The sequence below is a fragment of the Perca flavescens genome, chromosome 2, assembly GCF_004354835.1.
Source record: "Perca flavescens isolate YP-PL-M2 chromosome 2, PFLA_1.0, whole genome shotgun sequence".
NCBI classification, from domain to species: domain Eukaryota; kingdom Metazoa; phylum Chordata; class Actinopteri; order Perciformes; family Percidae; genus Perca; species Perca flavescens.
The window spans coordinates 14,158,102-14,183,688 of NC_041332.1; the positions used below are offsets into that span (position 1 = coordinate 14,158,102).

At 40.3% G+C, this 25,587-nt stretch overlaps 1 protein-coding gene across 1 annotated transcript; it reads right to left on the bottom strand.

Moving 5' to 3' along the window:
• Positions 1-5,925: 5,925 nt before the first annotated feature.
• Positions 5,926-24,926, bottom strand: slc2a15b (solute carrier family 2 member 15b). The gene is made up of 12 exons (XM_028605063.1): positions 24,754-24,926; positions 22,439-22,537; positions 16,692-16,852; positions 16,367-16,491; positions 15,298-15,443; positions 14,972-15,104; positions 14,573-14,760; positions 13,090-13,200; positions 11,710-11,811; positions 9,864-9,939; positions 8,572-8,699; positions 5,926-7,022 (listed from the first exon to the last, which is right to left on the bottom strand). Exons 1-12 carry the CDS (start codon positions 24,787-24,789, stop codon positions 6,795-6,797), a joined length of 1,533 nt encoding a protein of 510 aa, XP_028460864.1. The 5' UTR covers positions 24,790-24,926; the 3' UTR covers positions 5,926-6,794.
• Positions 24,927-25,587: the final 661 nt, after the last annotated feature.

Genomic DNA, 25,587 nt, shown 5'->3' on the forward strand with positions numbered 1-25,587 from the left:
ACACACACACACACACGCACTGCACATAAAACTCCCTTCACAATTAGTAGAATTATTGCAGATTTTCAGAGTGATTCACCACTTTAAAAAACTAATTCAACATACAAATCACCATCTAAACACACATCATGAGCACTGTCAGCATCAGCAGGGATCCTGAAAAACATCTTTAAGTGATTCTTTCTTCAAAATCTGGCGCTGAGCCACAGTTTATTTTTGCTGGAGAGGTGGACACCGTGCATCACACCAGCAGCATGCAAAAAAAAAAGTGAGACTGAGGGACAACCAGTCATCTTGTGGTTAACCATAACCAGTGTTTAGCCTGGACAATCTCTGGCCACTGGTCATTACAGCACCATGCGGGGCCCACTGTACTGCTGTCAAAACACTGTGCTTGGAAGGGACTTTGTACAGAATGTGACTGTTTAAAATATGTGTTAAAAAGTGTGGATTTGATATGGAAGTTTTGAACTGATTGTTTTGATGTGTCAGTGACTTGCAGGTTGGCTGTGTTTCCACTTTTTGGTAATGTGTTGCAAGGCAATTTTGCCGTTTTAATTTCGGTGTGAAGGAAGCAGCTAACTCAACATACAGGGTCTGATGTGTGGTTAATGGGCTCCCCCTACTGTCTCTTGACTTCCTCACAGCTCTGCCGTCTCTGTGCTGACTGACTTCACATTCCTGCAGAAGGAAACTCAGCTAATGTGCTAAAGCATAACTCGCAATCAACACTAAAGCACGAGTGGATTGGATTGCATTTAGATGAATATTTCCCATCGTATCTGTATTTCTGTGCGTACACTTCCTCATAAGCCCATTAGACACACATCCATCCTCTTCTTTCCTCTCTGTCCTCCCTCCATCCTGATCTATAAATACTCTCTCATCAGCAGGGGCTGGCTGCGTGAGGCGTCGACCCCGGCCTTTCTCCGTCCAGCAGAGCAGTGATTTATGGGGGCTCAGGCTGGCGCTAACCTTGCACTTGGGCCCTGGCAGTATAAATGATGGCAGGTCAGTGGCACCGTGGATGGAGGGCAGAGACTTTCTTTCCCCACCTCTGTCTCTCTCTTCTCTCTGTCCTGTTATCATCAGCGTGATGGAGACATCATGATCATCATCTCCCGGGAGTATAAATAGTGCTGGATCAGGTGACAGTGCCAGCCCTGGCCTTTGATGGGAGCTTTAATTTCATGCCTAATTTCTCTCGGCACAGAAAGGATCGATGCTGCCCTGCTCGTGCTCCCCATCCCTCTGCTTCCCTCTGCTGCAAAGACAAGAGAGCAAAGAAGGACAAATGTTCATTGCTGAGTGATGTGCATGCACCAAGACATTTAGCTTACCTGTAAACACACATACTGTATGTGAGGACATCCTTCACGCTGCGCAAACACGTTGACAAATAAATGCCAAATCAAGACACACATGCAGAGATTCATTTTTCTGCAGCCACAGACGACTCAAACAATCAATACACCTGGAACAGATCGCTTTGGAAATAAGGGCAACAAGCGAAATATAACTACACAGCTACCCACCTGTGTGTTGTGTGTGTTACACATTGCCATTGTGATAAATTTAAGCCCTCTGTCTGCTCTCGCAGCCCCAGGGAGGCATTGAACTCTAGCCCCTCCATAATGACTTTGTCTACCTATCGATCCGGCTATGATCCATGTACCGTAATTCTTATATCATCAGCCCCAGCCCCAGCAATAACTCCAAGTCATATTTCGGGGCCTCCCGTCCACTTGACAACTTAATGATGCAGGGGTCCTTGCAGAGTTTGGACTTTCACCCCCACCCCCCCCCCCCCCCCCCCCCACCCCCCTCCTCTCTCTTCCTTTTCTTTCTGCAGGGCTCTAATTTCTCCTTGTTCTTTCAGACTAATATCAGCAAAGGCACAGAGAGTTGCTGTTCTCTCTAAGGACTTCCCTCTCTGAACCACATATCTTCTCCTTTTCACCTCTGTGTACTTGCAGTATAGCATAGGGTTAGTGTCTGGGACTGCTGTGCATCTGTCTCCGATTTGGAGCACAGCCCCTGCAGGCTCCGGAGGAGACTTAGCCGTCCCTCTTTAGACCCTGTTCTTTTTCTCCCTTTGAGTTGGGGCTATATTTCATTGTCATTTCAACCCTCTCTTCCTAGCCTGGATGTAATAGCGGGAGATATATGGCCCTCGCCTCTGCAGTCTTCGGAGCTTCCTCAGCCTTTTATAAAACACTGTCAGAGTGACAAAACAGCAGCCCTTGGGTATTCGGGCACAGATGCCCCCTCATCCCGAGGCAATCTCTCAATATCCTGTGCTGATCCTTTTAGCAAAGAGATAACATCTGGGTCCTTGGACAGGATGAGTTGGAATAGTCATCCTGGACACAGTCGTAGCTCATCTCTATAGCTCTGTCTGCCTGTAAGCCATAGGCTGTCTGTCAGCTCTGTTTTTATAAGAGCTGATTTAGGGAGCAGCACTTGAATCCTGAGCCAATAGAGAACCGCGGGAGCATGCAGGACTTTTAAAAAAAAAAATGTTATACTTCGATCCAGTGCTGACACACCTGATAGGCTACTGCTAATCAAGGAGCGTCAACCTGTCGAAGCAAGAATAAAGAGAGAGAGAGGTTTTGTTCATTACCGTAGCTGTTTGAAAGGCTCTAATGGTGTTCCACCTGGCTGCAGAGACATATAACAACTCTATGCCACTGAGACATGGCCCTGATTGAGGTGTGAGTAAAAGAGGGAAGCAGGGGGGTGTAGAGGGGGGAGCAGATGGGCTCTGAAGACAATTAAAGCTGCATCTTCTGTTGTGGTTCCACCACTTTGTTCCTGTCACTCCAGCCTCATCCTTAGTGACATCTATCCTCTTCATATGCCACTGCATCTGCCTCACATTCCCATCCTGTCCTCACATTTCTACCCCTTCCTCCTCTTCTTATCTTCATGCCCACCTCAGTCTTCCCTCCTTTCACCATCCTTTGCTCTTCCCCTCCTTCCTTTCACACTCTCATCCACAAGACACAAAATCTCTATCTCCTCTCCTCTCTCCTGCGCTCCACATCTCTCTCCCTCATCCTCCCCACCGCCCCTCCTTCCCTCCCAGCCTTAATTGGGAGTCAGGGAGAGCAGTGGAAATCGCATTAACGCGGGCCCTGCCTGGGTGTGCCATCCATCTTCTTTTTTATTACGCCGCGCCGGGGCTGCCTGGGCGCTGCCGTTCGATTTGTCACCGGCCTCGTTCGCTGATAACAGGCATTTGTCATCGCCTTGCCTCCCTGTTAATGTTATCATCTCCTCCCTGACAGCCGCCCTCCGCCGGGGAGCGCCGGCGACAAAGCACATCCGTCAAGCGAATATTTCCACGGCTAAGGGGACCGCACACTGCAATAAGCCACATTAAAGCACTTATGAAGGGTGCAGGCCGAGTATGTGTGTGTGTGTGTGTGTGTGTGTGTGTGTGTGTGTGTGTGTGTGTGCGTGTATGTATGTGTGTGTGTTTGTGTACGCACCGGTGCCACGATGCGCGCTAGTGTGTGCAGCTGCGTGCGCATACACACCCGCGAACGCACGCGCGCAGGAGCGTGTAGTGCGCTTGTCAGTGCCGTAAAAGAGGGGGGGGTGCCGACAGGGAGAGGAAGAGGTAATTTGTTGCAATTAATTACGCAGTGAGTGTGGCTTTGTTGTGTGGGAGAGCATTTTATCTGTTGGAATGCTTCCTTCGCCAGGCTGTGATGCTATTTGTTTGATTTATAGCTTCTGCCTGCCCAAGGCGGAGTGAGCCTGAGAGTGTGTGAGTGTGTTATCACATGTGCACAATGCTGTGGGATTATCCACAGCAATGTACTGTGGTCGCAGTGACAAGGAGCCCTTTGTTTGGGATTGACGTTACATATGAACAGCCACATGGCCCCTGTTTGTCCTCTCTCAGGACTCAAACTCCCCTGTCCATTTGTCATTCAGCAGCAAATCAACAACTCCAAAGGTTGACTCTCAATCACCTAGCTTGCATCATCTTTTCCCCTCCATTTCTGTGACAGGAAGCCATGTCTGAAAGTGCTGTGACACTCTTTACTGTATACCAAAACGATCCAGATGTGATGCTGATGTTTCCAACACTGACCCTCTTCTCTCTCTCCTCTGTGATAACAGGACAAGCAGGGAAAACATGTATCCATTCTGCCTCAGTTGGGGGTTTTGCAGGGTCCTTGTGTAGGGGCTGACAGATGGATCTGCCAGCCTAAAGGCAGTGAGAAGAGATGAGAGAGACAGGAGCGCCACTTCCCATCCTTCTCACATTTACCCTACAACACCACATAGTATGGCACATTTGCGACCCTGGCTGGCAGAGGACTGAAGTCATGATGATGTCAGTTTTACACACTGAGAGAACGCTGCTATTCGTGTGATTCTTCACTCAATGATGATCACACTACACAGTTTGAGATGAATGACAAAAATACCAGGGGATGGCCATAACATCCCTTAAAAAGACTTGAACTCCAAAATGTCTCATTTACTTGTTGAGGACAGATTCACAGTTCTTCAGTAACTGAGCATGTAGTCTTATTCGTTGTGGGAACCAGAGACAGATATCAAGATTATGTTAAATACACAGCATCATAGACAGTGAAGTGATGGAAGTGTGTTGGTTTATTGTTTATTACAACACTAAGACATTTAAAGATGTTTTTTCCCCTGTAGGCTGTTGTCTGTTCTGGAGTTATCAGCCTCAGTGCAGTCCTTCCAAGAGTGCAAAAAATACTTCTTATATATGTAACACCTGCTAATAAGTCACCTTTTATAAAGAGTTTATTTGTTGTATTTAATGGCTACATAAATGCTTCATAAATCCTTAAGAGGATTAGGAACAACTTTCGGGTTGTTGGCTTAGTATTTAGAATCCTCCAGCATGACACTTGTTTTGTCTTCTTAGCTCTGGAGTTCATCAGGAAGACCCCTCAAATGAACATTTTGACCTTTGACCTTTTACAAAAGAGCTGCAGAGCATTTGGCTGTTTCGGAGCTTTCAATCATATCATAGGATCTTCCTCAGCAGATGAAATTTGCCCAATTGTTATGGAATTGTAGACGTTGAAATGTGCATTTTTTCTGAGAACTTAAAGGACTTCATGTTCATGTTGTACAATCTACAATTCCATGACAACTGGGCAAACTCTATCTGCTGATAAAGATCATTTAATATGATTGAAAGCTCCAGATCAGCCACTAAATGGATGTTGAGAGATTTGTTTTCCCCAACTGCTTTTTCCAAGGTCAAGAATGAACTTTGAAACCATATAATTTATAAACCCATTGTACAGTACGGGTGCTTATTGCTTTCGAGGCTACAGTTTTAGTTTCACTCTTCGCCCTTTAGAATGAAAGGCTTTCAGTATTTCTTCTACAATCTTTTTCTATTATGTCAGTGTTGGGAATCATTTTGATTGTGCTTTTAAGACCTACATTTTATTTGCTTCGTGATGTATGTGTATTTCTGCTGTAATTGCAAATATTTTTTTATATTGATGGTTGTTTTTGGCGAGATACAATAATGCCAGATAACGATCTTTCTCTTTATTGTAATTTTCTATGCATGGAGGCGACTTCCAGTTATTGGGCATCACCACAGCTAAATAAATATGAAGTTAACATTGGCCCCATAAGAAACTAAAGTATTGTGGTAACACAAAAGAGCCACTCTGTATTTGATGGCACAGTGGGTTTATTTTATATTTTATTTTATAGTTGGGTAAACTAACCTACTGTATATGAATCTTATTTTTTTGTTCTTATTTTTGTATGATAGTTGTGATTATGAGGCTCAATCAGCAAAAAGCTTTACAGCTCAATACAGCAGAATAACAGACGGGACATATTTTTATGTTTCTGCATATTAAGGTGTCCAACAGTTTTCATTTTATTTCCACCATATTTTACACAATGAGGTCTTGCAAAACAGGCCAGTTAAAAGAAATCACTGAACGACCTTCTACAACTTATTTTTTCATGATATATTGATAAATTACAGCTCTTTAACAAGCTTCATATATTTGTGCACATATTTGGACAATACATATGAAATGATACTACAGCAGCCACACTATCCAGCTCTCTTAGAATAGACACAAAACACACACTGAACAAAAGATGAAAACAAACACAAGCTCAAGTTCTTCGTCAAGACATTCACCTTGAGCTGAACACTGTGAACAAACAGGAACAGTAACTATTGCATTATTCACATTATGTCTCGTGACTTTTTAACCACTGAGTGAAACATGAGAGAAATGGCTTTCATACCTTCCTTTAGTTCACTGATTGAAGCACTGCCTCAAGGTGTTATTGCCATGTCACTAAATAAACATAATCAGTCTTTATTGAGCAACAGAGACAGAATTCAACACTGACTATGAACAATTAAGTGATCATGGGATGTGTTCAAATAAAGTGAAGCCAATGTGAAGATTAAAACTTCTGAGAGCACTGTGAGAAACCAACTCGGCTCCCGTAAAAATGACTTAAGATGCAGGGAAACGGATTAAAATGTCACTGACGGTTGATTTGAAACGCATGACCGTTGAAACGCATGACTGTGTGACTTCTGTCCCACATAATGTACAGGAGCTGCACTTTGACTGGGGATTAAGTATTAAAACAGGAATTTGTGTGCATGTAGAAAGTGCGTGGTCTTTGTAGTTTTCACATGAAGCAGCAGATCTCCTCGTTGCCACAGAGGTTCCACCTTTCATCTGGTCTTCTAGAGAAGAGAACATCATTTGCATGTAGGTCCACCTCCTCAATCCTTCTTATTTTTCGTCGTGGCGGCCAAGGGTTCCATAGCCGTTCATCACAGCCATTTTGAGATGCCCATTGGAATACAGCTCTTCTTTGAGGATGTTGTTCTTGACAGCAAACATCTGGCTGATCTCCATAAAGGTTTTGTTCTTGGTCTCAGGAATAATGAAGATTGTGTAGACGGCCACTCCCAAGCAGATCGTACAGAAGATCAGGTAACAGTAAGGACCTAAAGACATCTGTGGTGGGAGGACACACAGTTTAACTTTGAATAAAACACTACAATTGCATGATCAAATAAAACACATACTGTTCTTGTGGAGAACTTGTTAGCAAACAGCTGCTACACACACATGCAGTTGATTCGGAGCAACATTAGCATTCATTTGGAGTCATGTTTCTGGCCACCTGATAAATGGGAGTCCAATATTCAATAGTCCCTTTTCCTCTCTTTATGTATTCAATAGTCTGGCTTTATGGATAAATGTACATTGACATGACGCGCCTGACATCCGGTGCGTCCCAGCAAAGCCTGTCCTTCCCCTGTTGCTTTCTCTGTATCGGGACTTAGTGCCGCCAAGGATGGTTGTGATTGGTTTAGTCTATATCGACAATCTTCCACTTCTGGGATTTTTCCGCCGGAAATTCGGCCGTATGTCCTTCTTTTAGGCCGGATATCAGTTACCTTACGCTTTCTTTGTGTTGGAATTTTAAACTCCAGTCGATTTATGAGGACTATGGTTAACTGCTCATCAGCTCTCTGCAGGGTAAATCAAGATAGCTAGCTAGACTATCTGTCAAATCTGAGTTTTTGTTGAATGACTAAAACAACTTTTGAACATACACATGTTCCACCAAAACAAGATCCTTCCCAAGGCTATTTTGCAGCAGCACCGGGATTCCATGCAGTGCTTAGCATGGATGATTTTGATTGGTTTAAAGAAATGCAAATAAACCAGAGCACGTTTTTATCCCATCCCCGAAAATCTTGTGTGGACTAGCCAGACCCTCCTCCGCAGCGCTCTAGGTGAGGGTCTTGCAATGAGAGACCATGATTGGTTTAAAGAAATACAAACAAGCCATGGCATTTTTTCCCTCTATGCTAGAGTAGATAGGCAGTGTAGCCAGACCATACTTCAGCGCTGACACAGCACTGTGGTAGATAGGTCTGCTACTGCAAAACTAGGTATTCACTGACAATATCTGGCTCTGTAGCTAATGCTCCACTATGTTCACCAGCTAGCTGCTAACTTTGTCTATTGGGGTCGTGTACATACAGTATATCATACTGTATATATCTGGAGTATTTATACTGTTTATTCTACATTCTATTTTTTCTATATTTTATTCTGTATATTAATCTGTACATTACTCTACACTTTGTACATCCTCTTTACTTTGTGTCTGTTCAATTAGAGTGACTAGACCAACACTGAGGACGATGAGAGACAGCAAGGTCGCTTTTAATTAGTAATTTTATTGGTATTTGGGGAGTCGTGTCTATTCAAACAAAACCAGACGGCCCATAGCATAATTGCAATGTGTCTGACATCGCGAGTGAAGCCACAACAGATCCTGGATGCAATGTCAGGATGAACTCAATGCCAGCTAGACTAAAGATGCAAAATATACAAAACATTTGGACACATGAGATGCTCGTTTTTTTAAAAATGAACCTGACTGTATTTTAGGCAGTAAACCCACGAGATCTGCTTCACATTTCGGTCGTTTCAGGATCAAGAGATTTCACAATCAAAAGCCAACAGCAGAATTTGAGTTTGCTCTTACCTCTAGGAAAGGAAAGACGAAGCCGATGGTGAAGTTGGACAACCAGTTGAGGCATCCGGCCACAGTGTAGGCAGCCGGTCGGTGTGACTGCTTGAACAGCTCTGCAGTGATCAGGAAAGGCACACCAGCTACACAGAATAGACAAAAAACCAACATTTGTATTATTTTAAAGGAAACATTTTGACAACATGGTTCACTTCACATACGGTTCATCTGTTGGTCTGATCTAACCATGCATCCTATCATAACACAAATCACATTTAACCACTCGGTGCAGTATGAATCTATTGGGTGTTGTGAAATTAACACCAGCGTCTTCATTCATTAATTAGTTTATCAATATTCCTACACAGGACTATTGTTTGGCAGTCATTCAAAATAAACAGAACAATGATAAAACAAATGATAAACATTCCTCGAGCCCCATTTGCTATTATATTACAGCGCTTTTTCTGCATGCACTTCATTATGTGTTCATTATTACTCAGTGATCATAGATTGACAACAGAGAAGGATGTTTGTCAACCTGGAAAAAGTCCAACTCGGAACCACAAGAAACAGAATAGCTTAGCCAGGACTTGTGCAAGTCATTAGTTTGATATGCAGGATCTATGCCATGTTGTCCTAGCTTTAAACACATAATTCTTCATTGTTAGAAGTAAAAGCTATGAAGGAGAAAGGAGTAAAAGCGAACAAATGATGTCCATTAAATAATTGTCTAATTTAATACCGCAAACCAACAGGCCAAATTTGTCAACATCTGTCCGTCATTGTGCATGCAAGGTTTCGTCTGAAGGAAATCGTATTCGTCGCGGCTAGCTTATGAACAATGAGCCATTAAAAGTCTAATTGCAGCAACAGAAATCCTCGACGTGCTATATAGAAACCCAGGATCGTTCCAATTCATCATCCTCGCAGGTCCACTCAACGTGGCTCCCAAAGTTGTAAACTATTACAATATTAATTAATTCACTTCACTCAACTCATCCAGTGTACAAACGGCTGTGGGAATGGATGTAGTGTGGCAGTTAAGATTTCCTAATTTTACAAGACTAATGAAATAAATGTATCTCTTCACAGTCAGAGGAGCAGTAGGGAGGGAGTGGTGCTGTTTTTTTTGTTTGTTTTTTAAGATTTGGTGCCTGCTATTGTGCAATCTTCCAGCAGGGAGCAGTGTTATCTTACACACCGACAGACAGCCCAAATCTAGTGCAGTATGTATGGACTGGAAATGTTCCTATTCTTAAAACAGGTTTAAAGTGAGATACAGAGAGGGTTACTGAAATGTTTACCTGGACCTATGCAGAAGCCAGCAATAATCCCAACAACGCAGCCCACACTGATGTAGCGCATGAAGGACACCTGCGCCTGTGATTGGTCAAACACAAGTCATGAGTCTGAAGTCACAAGTTGTAAACATTAGTAGGCTATGCAATTTGCCCAGTTTTTCCTGATTATTTATTTGACTTGACTATATTTAATGATTCTGATCATATGTAACATATCTGTACCATGCTACTGACATTTACTTCATAATTACTTTCTTGTTTGTACTACTACTTTGTAAGTAAACAGGTTTTCCAAACACTAGTTTACTGAAGAGAACATAGTTGTATGTAGATGTTTTTTTTACTAATGATCTGGTAAATCTTTGTCATTCTAATCTCCAAAAGAATAGGTTCACAATTTCACAACTGTTTCAAAGAAATAGTACAAACATTGCTGTAATCATTCCTACTGTTCATGCAGGCTATTAGGAGATCTCTCCCTAATGTGATTTCAATGTAAGTGATGGCGGACAAAACTGTATTAAAAAGTTTATCTGAAGCCATTATAAGGCTTCATCTGTTTGAGTTTGACAAATCAAGTGGATATCTTTCAAATCTTACAGCCTTTTTAGTATAACATTCTCTCTTTTTGTTAATATGCTTCCTTTGCAGCTCAACAGCAAAACTAAAAGAGGGGATTTAATACTAAAAAAAAGACTTACATTTTCACAAGAAATCCACTTAAATTGTTTAAAGGGTAACTGACGTTTTTTTCAACCTGGACCCTATTTTCCTATGTTTTGTGTGCAAGTGACTGATGGAACAACAATCTTTGAAATTGGTACAGTATAACACAAGCCATAACGCTGTAACCGGCAACCACAGACCGGGCTGCAATGTAACCCTACGGGGCAAATGTTCAGCGTCAGTTTGGTCCACTAAAAGTACCGTTTTGCCACTAAAAGGCTCAGGTTATTATTTTAAGTGTCTGACAACACTATGGAAATGATCCCTACAGAGTTAGACCTTTTTAAAACCTCTTTGTGTTTAACCAGAAACAGCTCTGAGGTCGCTAGCGCTAAACCCACCAGACATTTAAAAAAACAATACTTTTAGCGTGTATAGAGCCAAAAATATTTTCATATGTAAATCGGTAAACTATGTGTTTATTTCAAACAAAACTAGAGTTGTGAAGGTTGGAAAAGTAGAAAGACGACCCAAAACGGGTTTTCATAGTTTTATTTTGTTTCTGTCGACTTTGAATGAAGTGTATTATACGATGCTAAAATGACTGTTTATTTACATGGAGTCTGGTGGCTTTAGCGAAAGCAATTTCGCAGATGTTTTTATGTTTAAAAAAAGGATCTTACTCGTTAACAGAAAGGTCGACCTCCTTAGAAATCCTTTCCATAATGTTGTCAGACACTTAGAATATTAATCTGAGCCGGTCAGTGGCAAAACAAGAACTTTTGTAAAGGTAAATACAAGCTAGACAACTGCCCTATTAACTTACATTGTAGCTTGTTTTGCTGCTTCCGACTGCAGCGATCTCACTTAATACTGGACCGATGTCAAAGAACATAACAAAAAAAACGGTAGTTACCCTTTAACTCAGCCTGCTGAAGCCTCATGTAAGCTTTAGATAAACTTTCCAATGTTCATAAGGGCACCTATACTTATATGATGTTGTTATGGAGAAAACAAACAACAACCATACCTTAGACACAGCTTTTAGTTTATGTAAATTATTATGTAAATTTGGTAATGTCCTTAGCCCTATTTAAAACAATGTACTGTATGCCCTACGCCACAATCTGCAAGTTAATGTTAATATAGTCTTAGCTGAGCAGGGCATTAGAAGACACTGTACCTGGAAGAGGACAGTCACTGTGATCCCAGCACAGCAGAGACCCATGAAGAGGAAGCCGCCAATCATCAGAGGTCTTCTGCCAAGACGCTCAATAGTAAAACACTGCAAAACGGACAAAGAGGCAAGAACTGTGACACCATCAAGGAACAAGAAACCGTTTACTTTTTATCCTCTGATCATTTATTTTAGCCCATATCATGATTACTGGTGCACCACAGACAATACATAGAGTATTCCATGTTTCATGTAGCACAAAGGGCAACCACAATTAGCCATTTGGCTACATCTGGCAAATTTACATCACACACAGTGACTAGATGAATGAATAAAAGTACAGTAAAGAAGATCTAAAAATAATGAGATGTGCTGTGTCACTAATTGTATTTATTCAGTGTGTATTTTTATTAGGGATAAGTAGCCTACATAGCCATACAGTATCAATAGACTAGTTTGCAAAACTCTTCCCTAGATGGGACTTTATACAGTACACAACTCACATACCGACCAAAAAACCCCCCACAAACGATACAATAAAATACCATAAAAGCGTAATGAAAAGTACCTGATCATTTATGACTACATGACTGATAAATTATCCCAATCATGATATGTAACTCTAAACTTGTTCTTTCTAAAGTTCTATGGTGGGTACAGCAGCAGGTTCAACATATTGACCTGAACGGAGAAAGACATCAGTCCAAATGACAATTGAGATAAAAGATGTGAATTTGGGAAAGTAATTTTGTTTTCACTTAGAACATACATTAACAAATGACTCTCACACAGCACATTATTAGAGCTATAAAACTAGCAATTATATGATTGATTAATCTGTCAGTTACTTTTTTCAATTTGGTGACTAACTATTCAGTCTATAAAATGTAAAAATGACAAGTTACACAAGTTACCAGAGCAAAGTGACATTTTCGATGTGTTTTGTCTTATTTTGTGTCACTAACGTCAAAAGGTCCATCAGAAAGATACTAATTTTACAATACAAAACAGAGAAAAGCAGCTCCTTGTCACATTGTAATGGTTTGTGTTTTTACTTGATTGTTATTGATAATGACTGAAACAATAAATCGATTGTCAAAACGGTCATTTAAAGTCTGTTGTTTAAGCACTACACAACAAATAGAAGTAGGACTGCAACTCAATCATGAATAAGTCAAAGTTTTTTTATGATTGATTGATTGTCAAGTCTATAAAAATGTTCATTTTGTTTTAACAACACACCAAAACCAAAAGACAATTCAATTTACAATGATGTAAAATGGAGAAAAGCAACAAATCCTGGATGCACTACTCGATTCGTTGTCATAAAATACTGACATAATAATGCCATCTTATTGTGTTTAAAGTGTGATAATGTCTACTCACCCCCAGCATCCCAGAGATGACCTCAATGGCACCAGTCCCCACAGTTGTGTACTGAATATAAGGTTCTGGGATTCCTGCGTCGCTAAAAATGTCATTTGTGTAGAACCAGATCTGAAATTGACAGTGACATGAAGTCAATGATGAATATGTCGAACCACAGAAAGACACACGCACACACACACACACACACACACACACACACACACACACACACACACACACACACACACACACACACACACACACACACACACACACACACACATACACGCCTTTTTAAAAGTCAAACTTTGGCCCAAAAGTCGCACTCTGTTTATTTAGCGTTTCCCGTGATTCATCATAGTGATCATTATCCTCACGCCGAACATCACTCATGCATTTGAGATACAGCGTTTCATCAGTATGGATGTCTGACAAGTACTCCCCTTGAAATTAATTTGTGTATTCTCATTAATCACACTTTGCCGATGCAACATCCATCATTGATGAGGTGTGGACAAGATCTTGATTGGTGTGGTTAAATGCTGTCTTGTTGATTTAGTAACCATGCGTATACCATTTCATCACTATTGCAGCACTGCGTTCACATGTCTATATCAAAGCAGAAAATATACACAAACACAACTATTTGAAAAACTTAAAGCTCCCATATTATGATAGCCTTCTGTTCTCTAGAAGAATGATTCTGTTTAAGTGGAAGGACCCACTGCCACCAGTATACGGTCTTTTGGATAAGGAGGTCATGCAATACATTAGTTGAAAAGGATTTGTACATAAAAAAAACAGAAATGCAAGCAGAGAAATGTAATTGTACCTATTAATTTATTCTTGTTGCCGTTTCTTTTTCCCGTTCTTCATTTACTCATGGTTTAATTCATTTCTAATTATGAATATATCTATTTATTGTAGTTTGTCTTGCTCAATTAAATAAAGACAACACATTTCCACTTTAAACTCTCTTGAAATGTCTGATTTTGTATTTTGTGTCACAGATTTATTGCACAAACCGTTTGTCTGGATGTTTCAAGCCTTCAAGTGTTTCTGGGACAGTGGGACCCAGTGGGGTGTACCCCTGCTGGGAAATGGTACTAGCATGTGAGCCAGCATGCATAGAGCTTCCAGCCACATGCAGCAATGAGTATGAAGATGTGTTTGACTTTGTGTGTGGATGAGTGGACCTTTTCATGTGGGGTAGCACTAACAGAGAGGACCAGTAGATAATGAGGCGTGGTCCTGTTGCCCCCTGCTTAGTCACTCAGTGGCTGCATGTGGGACTGTGATGTATGGACAGGAGGAGGTGCAGATGGGTGGAGCACAGCTGGGAATGTAGCAATATGACTTACTTTCGTATAATAACTGCACAGTCTTTGCACATCTAAAATGTGAGCACACACACACAAAGACAGACACACACACACACACACACACACACACACACACACACACACACACACAGACGGGTCACAATGCTTTTTACACTTACAGCATCGATGCCAGACAGCTGCATGCCGATGTTGACCACCATAATGGTGATGACCTGCCAGCGAACAGAGCGGTCCATGAGCAGGCCCCAAACAGAGACGGTCTGGAGAGAGGACAGAGAGCGCTGTTCCTCCTGCATCTCATCCACCTCCGCCTGGATGTCTCCTTTAGGACGGTACCACTTCAGGGCTAAAAGGAAAGAAAAAAAAGCTTTTACCTGAAGACACATCAACCTAAACTTCAATCACAAAAAGAGTGACATTAACACGTTTAGCCATCGGATTTTAAATTTTGCTTTGTTATCGTATTTTAAAGAAGAGAAACAAGAACTGCAGCTTGTTAAGAGAAATCATGACACAATCTGTGCTGAGAGAAGAAAAGGAAAAGTCCGATTTCTAACCAGCAATGGTGGCGTGAATATTTTCCTTCTCTATCAACAGGTACCGTGGACTCTCTGGAAACCATGGCAACAGCATCAGCTGGATGGTGGTAGGAAACACCACCAAGGAAAGAAGCAAAGGCCAGTGCTCTTCCTGTGTAGTAAAAAAAAAAATTTGTAATAAGTATGTGTTTTTTTTTAAAATCTTAATTCTTCTGTGCAGCTGTTTCATACATCAGCAGAACTTTGTCAACAAACACTTATAAAGGAGAAAGGAAACAAACTTGAGACATTCCCTTCAAAGTGTTGACAGGTGACCTAGCGTTTGAATGCCACGATGTTAATACCTTTCCCAGCAGTTCATGGAGTCCCAGGACCTGAGCGATGAAGACTCCAAGACAAATGTGAATGCTGGGAACGAGGCCTAAGAAGCCTCGCAGGTTCTTGGGGGCGATCTCACCGAGGTACATCGGCACCACACTGAGAGAGATACCTGAGGGAAACAAAGAGAGGGGAAACCATGGGCTTAACCAGGCGAAGATTAGCAGAACTTGAATGTGCTAAATATTCATTCTAGACTAAATATGACTTTCATGATGATGTAACATATTTGTTTGGTGTCTAGGGTACATATTTAGCCTATCTGCTTCCTGAAAAAAGACAGATTGTTTGCTCATAGGATTCAATGTTCTCAATTTTATGTTCTTCCATTTGTCACAGACAGAGCATCCAATCAGTGACGAGGGATCCTTGTCCAATATGAACCTACCTTTCCCCGTTTCACCAAATGCCATTTTTGTTTCTGTTGTGTTTTCTAAAATGTTGTTTTCTCTTTTGCTGTTGTGTTTTGTGAAATGTTGTGATTTCTAAAATGTTGTTGTGTTTCATTCGTTAGGGCCAACATAGTTGGATATTATAAATGTTGTATTTTATAAATATATGAGTGCGTCAATATGTCAATCCACACAACGAAAAACAAAAAAGAAAGCAAATTTTCTTGTCAAAATTTTATAAACTTGATTTCCACAGGCATTTGTTTGTAGTTAGTTTTTTTGATGGCAAGCTTGATTATACAGTGTATATGTATATATATATATATATATATATATATATATATATATATATATATATATATATATATATATAAATATACACACATGTACACATACACACACATACATCCATACATTATCCAGTCAATGAAAGTCTACTAATTATCGTAAAAAAAAAGAAGGAATGGATACCAAAATGAATCCTTAAAAAACAAAGTAATTTCAAAATGAAGGACTGCAAATCAACAAAAGCACATGAAACAGCTCTGCACACTGCAGATGCAAAAAACATGCAGCTACTTTAGTGTCGAGTAAGAATTTGACACATTGTAACAAAATTCGGTCATTCAGGAAACAGGCCTACCTGAGTGTAGTCCTGTGATGAAGCGTCCAATAATGACCATCGCAGGCATCCTGCACATTCTGCTGAAGCCCAAGAGAGCTCCCGCTATAAACACCAGCACAGTAGATCTCACCAGCGTCCCTTTCCTGTTTGAGAATGTTGAAAAAAGAGGGGTCACTGTGTGTCCTAAGAATAAGATGTACGTACCTGTCAGAAGCACAGGCTTATGGCATTTCACAAACACAAATATTCATTCTGCATGTGTTTCACACACACACACACACACACACACACACACACACACACACACACACACACACACACACACACACACACACATACACACCTTCCATATTTGGTTACCAGTTTGCCCACTAGCAGGGCCCCGATCATTCCACCGATAGCAAAGATGGAAACGGTGAGGGAGTACAAGACGGTCAGTTGCTTCTCATCCGGGGTCCAGTTGTAATCTTCTACCAGCGTCTCATTGTAGAAGTCTTTGATGTACTTGTTGAAGAAAGAAATAAGTTAATTTAACAGTGTCCAGCAAGGTAAATGATAAATAAATTCATTATCATATTACATAGACCATGTGGAATTACAAGTTATTGCCCTCTTTTCCCAAGTATCATATCTTGTTTTTCCAACAAATCCTATTTTGCTTTTACAAAAGACTATATATACTTTCAAGATTCAATGTGTAAACCTCTACACACCAATAAACATGGCCATGAAATTTGACATCATCAGCATTTCCCACAGTGCAACGCATCCAACTGTCAATGTTAGTCTTGCCATTTCCACCGTGTTTGGGGTACGCTGCACTGGGGGATGGGATGAAGAGTTGTTTGAATCAGCGGGAGAGGATGCGGTATTGAGTAGACAGGAAGCTCATCGAGCCCCCACAGTCAAAGTTGTATCAAATTTCACAATAAGGGATCATAAACTGCATGCTTGATAAAATGACAGTGGTTAGTCTTGGGGTGTGACAGAAATTTACGGTAAGGGCCAGCAGCATCAAATCAGATTTCCTTCAGGTTTGTGTCTAACAGTGGAGCCTCCACTGAGATCAGGCTGTCCTGGAGAGCCCATTACATTAAATCCAATTCATCTCAAGAGACCCAATTCAGTCGCTCTCTGTGAGTGAAATGAGACATCAGAAAACTGAAACGGGAGACGGAGAAAATAAGAGTTCATTTTAATTTGTGCGAGCAGTGTTAGTATTGACACTGATCAACAGATTAAAAGATCAATTATTTTGTTTGTTAAAAAAAGTGAGGACGCAGAGTGATCATTAGAAGGAATGGGTGTTCCTGAGGGAGTTCAGTGATGAAAAGAAGCAGAGACATGTTTTAGTTTGACAATTTTGTTATGGAACTCTAGACAGTGTGCGTCCAATTTGCCCCCAAGAATGTCTCCAACACAAGCAGGGAACTGTATGAACTGTGCAGTTCTGACACATAACTGACCAGTTTAATGTTCATAATTATTAGCACCTTGCAACAGCCTAGTGCTGATTGAGCAAGAATTAATTGAGGTAACCAGCTAATCTTATGAGTGTAATCAATATACTTGTTTTCAAAAGTAAAAAGCCTTTATTCATTTTCTATTTTTTTATTTAGTTTAACCTTTATTTTACCAGGAAAATTCCCAATGAGATTCAAAATCTCTTTTTCAAGGGAGTCCAGGCTGGAGATGTTCCGAAACCGATACCAGTATCGGAGAAGCCTCCGAGACTGCCTTAAATGCTGTCATCAGTATCGGCAAGTAAAGAGTTTATGCACTGATCCAATACCACGTAATTTAGCCCTGAAGTGAATCTACTTTAAATTAGTTTATTTGTTCTTTTCCTGTTATGACTTGTTATGGATAATATGACATTCATTGTTTGTGTTTCTTTATGTTTCACAAAATGTTTAACCCAAGCCAGGCCGAGAACAACGCAATAAAATATATGACACACTGGTATCGGATCGGTATCAGCTGATATGCAAGTTCAGGTATCGGAATCGGTATCGGGAAGCAAAAAATGGTACCGACCGTCTCTAGTCCTGGCCAAGACAGAAGCATAGAAAGTTTCAACATAAAAAAACAGACTTAAAACAAACAGCAACTTCTATCAATGACTGCAGGTGTAGAGTAGGCTAGCAAACTGGGTTCAGTGCCGCTGCGCTTGCTGACTCGACGGTCTCTGGCAGGTAAAAGTCCGATAAGCTCTGAGTCTATACTTGTCAGATATGTACGCTAAAGTAGTTGAGTTTGGCCGAACAATACCACTTTTAAAACTTATCAATGCGAGAGTTAATGAATTACAAAAAGGAATACTTAAAATTAGGCTTGATGTACTGAGGTTAAGATAGATAATTAGGCTAGTGAATCTTGGAACTCCATAAACAAAAACGTAAAAACTAAAGAAAAGTTGAATTAAAAGTTTAAAAAAGGAAAAAAGTCCGATAGGCGGACTAAGCAGACAACGACTAAGTGAAAAAGGCAGAAAGTTCATCTAAGCACTTGATCAATGTTAAATCATTAGTTTTAACTGCTGTCTACAGGAAGTCCACATCCTGGTTGGTCAGCTGCTTCTTCAATAATTCTTGGAAAGTTATTCATTTTTTATTATAGATAGAGATAGAGATACTTTATTTATCCCGAAGGAAATTAAGGTATCCAATAGCTTATACACATAGGCACACAGACATATGACATATGACATCCACGCACGCATACTACAAAAATACAAAGAAAGATATCAATAGTGTGCCCTTAAAGTTTGGAAAGAGTAGTAGTAGGAGGAGGAGTTAAGAAGTATTAAAGCGTGTACCTTATGCGCAAAACTACAAAAAATACTTTTCATCACTATGATACCTCAGATTTAATCATAATACAACATTGCATAGTATTGTAGATAAAGAGACATTCTAAAAACATTAAATCTGCAACACAAATTAAACATCCTCTTACAAGCCTATACAGAACTTTTTGGGATATTCAGGATGAGTGAGCATCTGTGTGTCCTGTGACTGCTCACACAATGCATGGCTTTATACTTTAAGTCTAATTTTAAGGCCAGTAATGTTCACAGGCCCTCGGGGGCATATCCTCAGAGGGACCAGGATGACAGGAAGAAATTAGTTACTGTATATGTCTAAGTGTGAGTGTGTGTGAACAGAGAGGGGGGAGAAAAAGGGGAGAACAGCCTTTCCTTTGCTTAGAGGTGTCATTTATTACCTCCTAATGTACTAGGATATAATATTTCCATCTTACGCAAAATTCAAAATTCAGCTTTCAATTGGCTTGATGAACCACAAGGTCCTGTGATTTCAGTCCTTTGATGTGTGTCTCATATCTGAAATGACCCAGAAATCACCCTGTGCATATGTTTATACCTGGTATTAAAATTCAATCTGAGTGACCAGATCACAAGTGGAGCGCTCTAAGGTGTGAATGCACCCAGGACGCATTGAAGATGCATTGAGATCCGATCACTCAGACCACATTCAGAGGTGGTCTAGGTCCACAGACTCTAAAAATAATGGACAAAGCCTCCGGGTCTGAAAAGTGAAGCTAATGTGAAAGTGCCAAAAGAGGGTTTAAAATGCATATCCCAGGCACTGTGAACATGTTGTTTGTCTTTAATTTTGACTCTCTCACTGTGTGTTGTCACTTCATCAAAGTTAGTTGGAACATTTTGTTCACCTAAAAATGTCATTGTTCTGCCAACCAAGCTAGCTAGCCAGCTAACGCCAGCGTTGGTTAGTTCTAGCTGGTTAATTAAGGGAAGGTTTGCCGATTGTCTGTGTACTGCTGGTAAATGCTGGTGAGGTTTCGCTGTAAGCCCCCTACGGGTTTCTGACCTCTCCAGCACACAGTCTTTCTCTTTCTATATGAAAGAGATATGCTGTATTGTTTTTTTTAGTTTTTTATGAATGTGTGCAAACCAATAAACCAAACCAAACCTAAACCAAAGCTTCAAATGGCAGTCCACCAACCAATTGGTGATGTCACTTCTGCTACGTCCATTATTTTTTACAGTCAATGTTCAGTTCACATGTGGCCATATTTTTTTTAGCAGTGTTTACGCAAATGACGCAAAGTCTATATCCTCGACCTTCCACTTCCGGGATTGCTCCATTAGCGCCGGAAAATCTGTGTTATGTCCTTTTTTTCGACCTGATTTTCGTTACCTTCCGCTTCTAAACTCCGGTGGATTTACTATGGTTAACTGCTCCTCAGATCTCTTCAGGGTAAATCCAGACAGCTAGCTAGGCTATCTGTCCAATCTGAGTTTTCTGTTGCAACGTTTGAGCGTACACATGTTCCAACTAAAACAAGTTCCTTCCCGAGGCTATTTTGACGACGATTGTGATTGGTTTAAAGAAATGCCAATATACCAGAGCATGTTTTACTCCAATTCCGGAATGCTGTGTGGACTCGCCTCAGCAGCAAAGCGAGACTACACAAATGAGAACTCAACTGTGAGCAGAATTACGTAGTCAATTAAAGTATTTCTCATGGCACAGAAACCACTCTATCTGGAGATCTGTGTCCATTCAACTGTTCTGGTGAGTCTTAAGAAACTGAAATGAGTACTCTGCAGTCTCATGATGTAAAGCTCAGAGGCCACTGCTGGGATACAGAGGCCTTTTGGAAACAAGTTATCATTTAAATACTACACTATTACATGCATAAAAGACGTTTGTGTGATTTCAGAGGGATCTAATAGTGATCCAATACACTGTATATTTGTTTATTAACCTTATTAAGTGAAGGAATAAAAATTGGGAGAGAAAAAGGGCACATAGAGCACATGACAAGTATGCAAAATACCTAAAAGGCACACAGTAGAAGGGGGAAAAAAAACTCACTGGAAAGTGGCCCTTCACTTGCGCAACCCTGCACCCTGAGCAAAAATAGAGCCCTACTGAAAGTCGAGAGACCTCACTGACACAGTGATACAGAGTAAGCAGCTTCATACATCCTAAACACTGAAAACAATAAGTCAACTAAGTCGGTTTATAAGAGTCAAAAGAGTTTTTCCACGCTGTTGGATCGCATTTGGGAGACGTTTGCCTTCATGGCCCTCTGCCAGAAATTAAGACAAATTCAATATTGACAACACATCATGGTTGATCAGCGGATCTAATACAGGACTTTCATTCTGGAGGGTTTGAGTCCAGGGCAAAACCAATAGTTTACTATTTTGAGACTTAGTTGATTGGTCTAGATTGACGACATAATTTGATGTCGTTAGATCGTCCCGGAGGGACGTCCAGCAGGTGTAAATTATAATATTGTTCTGTAACTGCTGGATTTGTAAAAATGCAACTGTCAACTGTTTTGGGACATTGTTTATTCACTTTCTTACTCAGCACTGGATGACATGATTGATACCACTCGCATCTTCAGGACAAATATGGAGCTGGAGATGAAAGGTCTAACGCTGTAATCTCAAAGATTTTAAAAGTATTGCAGTATTTGTATATTTGCAGTATTACAAACTGGGTGTGTGGGGTGACATTTCCAAATGAGATTAATTCTATTTCTGTGCTCCAGACTGCTGCAGAATTCTCCTTTTACGATTTAATTATGTTTTTAATCATATTTCCGGCTGCTCGGTATTCCTTAACGAAACATTACATAATTTGCTAACTAGCTAAAAAGTCAGTTAGTTAGCCTGTAGCTATTCCTTAACAAACACTGAATCTGTCATGTGCCGAGTGGGCCCAAAGCAGCAGGTGCAGCTCTTTTTATGCAACCCCCTCCTAAGAACTGTACCATACACTAGCTAGTAAAGTAGCTCACATGCTTCATTTTGTGTGTGTGTGTGTTTGGGTGAGGGGGGGCGGGATTCACAGCTTAGTCACTCCACACCAAATCAAAAAACAGCACATGATGGATAAAACAGGATGTCAATGACATGGTGAGGCTCACAGCATCTTCTGGATTTGATACACAAACCCGCATGACTCACATGACAATGTAATGCAATCTGAGCTTTACTATGTCCATTAAGAAATAAAATTTATCCGTAGCGTATTCTGAGAATGATTATTATTACATTGTTGATGTTGGTGATGTGGTGGTGACACAAACCTGTGCAGGAGAGTTGACGACTGCCAAGTTGAAGCCATAGAGCATGGAGCTGCCGAACGAGGCCAGGAAAGCCACCGCCAGCAGAGGCTTTGTAAGATGCTGAAGAGAAGATGATGAGATGAAACAAGTCAGATACCAACAAAAGCCACACAATAAAATTTCCGGAGGCCTGTTAGCTACATTTAATGTGAGATCACAGAAATTAGTTATTAACATGACTTAGCTTAAAGTGTTTGAAAGAACCTTTTACAAAGCTGTGACCAGTGGCCAGTGGATTTCCCCAAATAAAATGCAGGAAATACCTTTAGTTTCTGTCATCCCCATGAGGAATTCTAAGTAATGACAACAAAACTGTTGGCGCGTCCACATGATACAAGCCTTGCGTGACTGCGCACGCGCCCCCCACGCCCCCTTCACACAGTTGCTGGTAACCAAGGAGAGGATTGAAAAAACATGATGGACTCTTCAGAAGAAGTAATTATCTTCACTTGAGTTTCTGCGCAGGAAAGTCACCGAATGCCACAATCTTCTGAACATAGCCATACTGAGAAACACAGAGAGAGTTGTGTTCAATATAATATTCAATAATATCAAAAAGTTACGCACTAAAGCTATAATGTAAGTGTAAAATAAGCTTCACAGTCAAACGCCCATTAAAAGACCTTGATGTTCACAGTACATATGGGTTCTTTGTTTTTGTCATGGCACCCTAAAATAAATAAAGTAAAAATAAATTGTCTGAATCAAATAACATTGTATAGACTACATTAAAGCTAAACTAAATGTGCATGTTCTATTTTCTGGACTTGGCTGCAGTCTGCAAAGAGATTAGCTCACTCATTCACTCACACAAGTGTAGCTATATGTTGCATAAGAGTCTCTGATCTTTGAGCATAGCTGAACAGGCACAAAGCAGCATGTGATAGAATCAGAAGAAGTGAAACAAACCGGCAGCTAAATACAGGTAATATCCAACTAGCCTGCTCACTGGCACCATAAACACATTAGCCTTGGGAAAGGCACTTGAATTAGATGAACAAAACACTAGTTTGCAGAAAACACAGACTTTATGAAGCGAAAAAAGCTCAATTTCTCAGGTAGCTCAGCTCGTGTAGCAGTTTGAGAAAAACTGACAACTAAAGCTTGTAGAAAGGATTGAAACATCAGCTGGGTACTTCTGTTGACCACGCTGAAGTCACATGAGCCTCACACTGCATTTCAAAAGGATGGGGGCAGTCTACTGTATTTTGATTAGGAACGACCTGCAGCTACCCTCTTGGCTGCCGTCCTGCATTCCAGCACACAGATCTTAGCTGACCTCTACGTTAGAGGCTCAGTGGGATAATAATGTGTGGATGGAGCATAAATAAAACTGGTAGATGCACCACACAACAACACCGCCCATCAACAACTCTGTGATGTTTTCATCATTTTAAATAAAATCAGGGTTTTAAAAAAAGTCCACTATTCTTATATATCAGCGAGCCAAAGGAATCCACTAATGTGAAAATGTAGGATGTTGGTGTGTTAGAACAAGGAGCAGACAGAGGAGGATCTGATTCTGCTCTGACTGAACAATAACAGCATAGATGCCTTAAAGAAACCTAATTTAGCCGGTTAATAGCCTGATGGACAGAGTCAGACGACTACACGTGAAAATAGCTCACAGGAGACAATGCTGCCCAGTCTGCATTCAATTTAGGGTGATTATCTGTCAGATGTGCAGCTCTTTATTTGTTGCATCAGTTTGGTCAAAGCTCTGGGTAACTACTAAGACTTTTACTATATTCGTTATAGTCCCTTTACTTTTTGTTGGTTTGGTTTTTAATTGATTTAGGTCCAATTAAATGCTGTTGTATGTGTGTATCCGGCTTAAGCTATAATGAAATCAAAATCCAAGGCAGCACATATATATATATATATATATATATATATATATATATATATATATATATATACTGTATATGAATATGAATATATATATATATATATGAATAGCCTATATGAATACGAATATGAATATATATATATATATATATTTATAGCCTACTGTATATGAATATATATGAATAGCCTATATGAATATTAATATGTATACTGTTTATGAATATATATATATATATATATATATATATATATATATATATATATATATATATATATATATATATATATATATGAATATGAATATATGTGATCTATGAATATCTATTGACAGTGTTGAAGACAATAAAAATGATGTGACTAAAATATTGTATGGCAGTTGATCTACATGTCAATCATCTCTATAATCAAAGTCTTAAACGAGCACTCACCTTCTCATCGTTTTCCACAAGTAGTTGCTCCGCCATTTAATTCATGAAAAACGACTCCCCTTGTATGCTCTGCTCGTTTGAGATGAGAAACAGCAGCTCATCCGCACAACTTTTCAAAACTCTTCACTTCCAATTTGTAGTTCTCAGCCATGCTCGCGGGGCAGAGAGGAGGCGTGTCGTGTTGATGGGCGAAACTAACAAGCCTGTCAAACTCCCGATGTCCAATCATTGGAGCGCATCGCATCGCAGGCCCGTCCCAGGCTTGAGTCGTTTCCCCGGTCCATCAGCGATCACATGAGCCGAATGGTTTCATCCTGCGTCCCAAAGTGCCTGTAGTCTGGCTATCACCAGACCAAGCTCAATCTTAGCTCCTGGGCGAAATCACATCGCCGGAAGATTGGGCTGGGTTTAATTAATAAATACCCTATGACTAACTGTATTCAGAGGCGTTTTCAGGATTAGTAAACATTAGGGGCTTGGTTTAGACCCAGTAGCACCTTTAGGGGCACCTTCACCCAGGAGAGAAGGTGGGGAATCTATACACTTAAAGCACAATTTTAATGGTGCTTTATGACCTTACGATATGACTTTAATACAATTAAGGGCTGAAATGAAATCACAAACATTAATTTCGATATCAAAGCCTATGTGGCACTTATGGGATGGTTTCCTTTTCCTAGCACAGTGAGAATGTTTTCTGTGCCTAATTTAAATAAAATAAAATAAAATAAAGTAATTTTTTTGTTGTGCAGGTTTTATTAGATCAACCATGATTTTCTTGGCTGGCTACTAAGAAATTCTGCCTAATTTTGTACTTTTCGTCGTGGATATAGC

Excerpts from the sequence above, each read along its gene's own strand:
- slc2a15b (XM_028605063.1), bottom strand. The coding sequence starts at position 24,789 with ATGGCGGAGCAACTACTTGTGGAAAACGATGAGAAG. Across the intron at positions 13,201-14,572 it reads AGCTGTCTGGCATCGATGCT|ATCTGGTTCTACACAAATGA; the intron begins GTAAGTGTAAAA and ends TGTCAATTTCAG. Across the intron at positions 7,023-8,571 it reads TCGTCTTTCCTTTCCTAGAG|ATGTCTTTAGGTCCTTACTG; the intron begins GTAAGAGCAAAC and ends CTCCCACCACAG.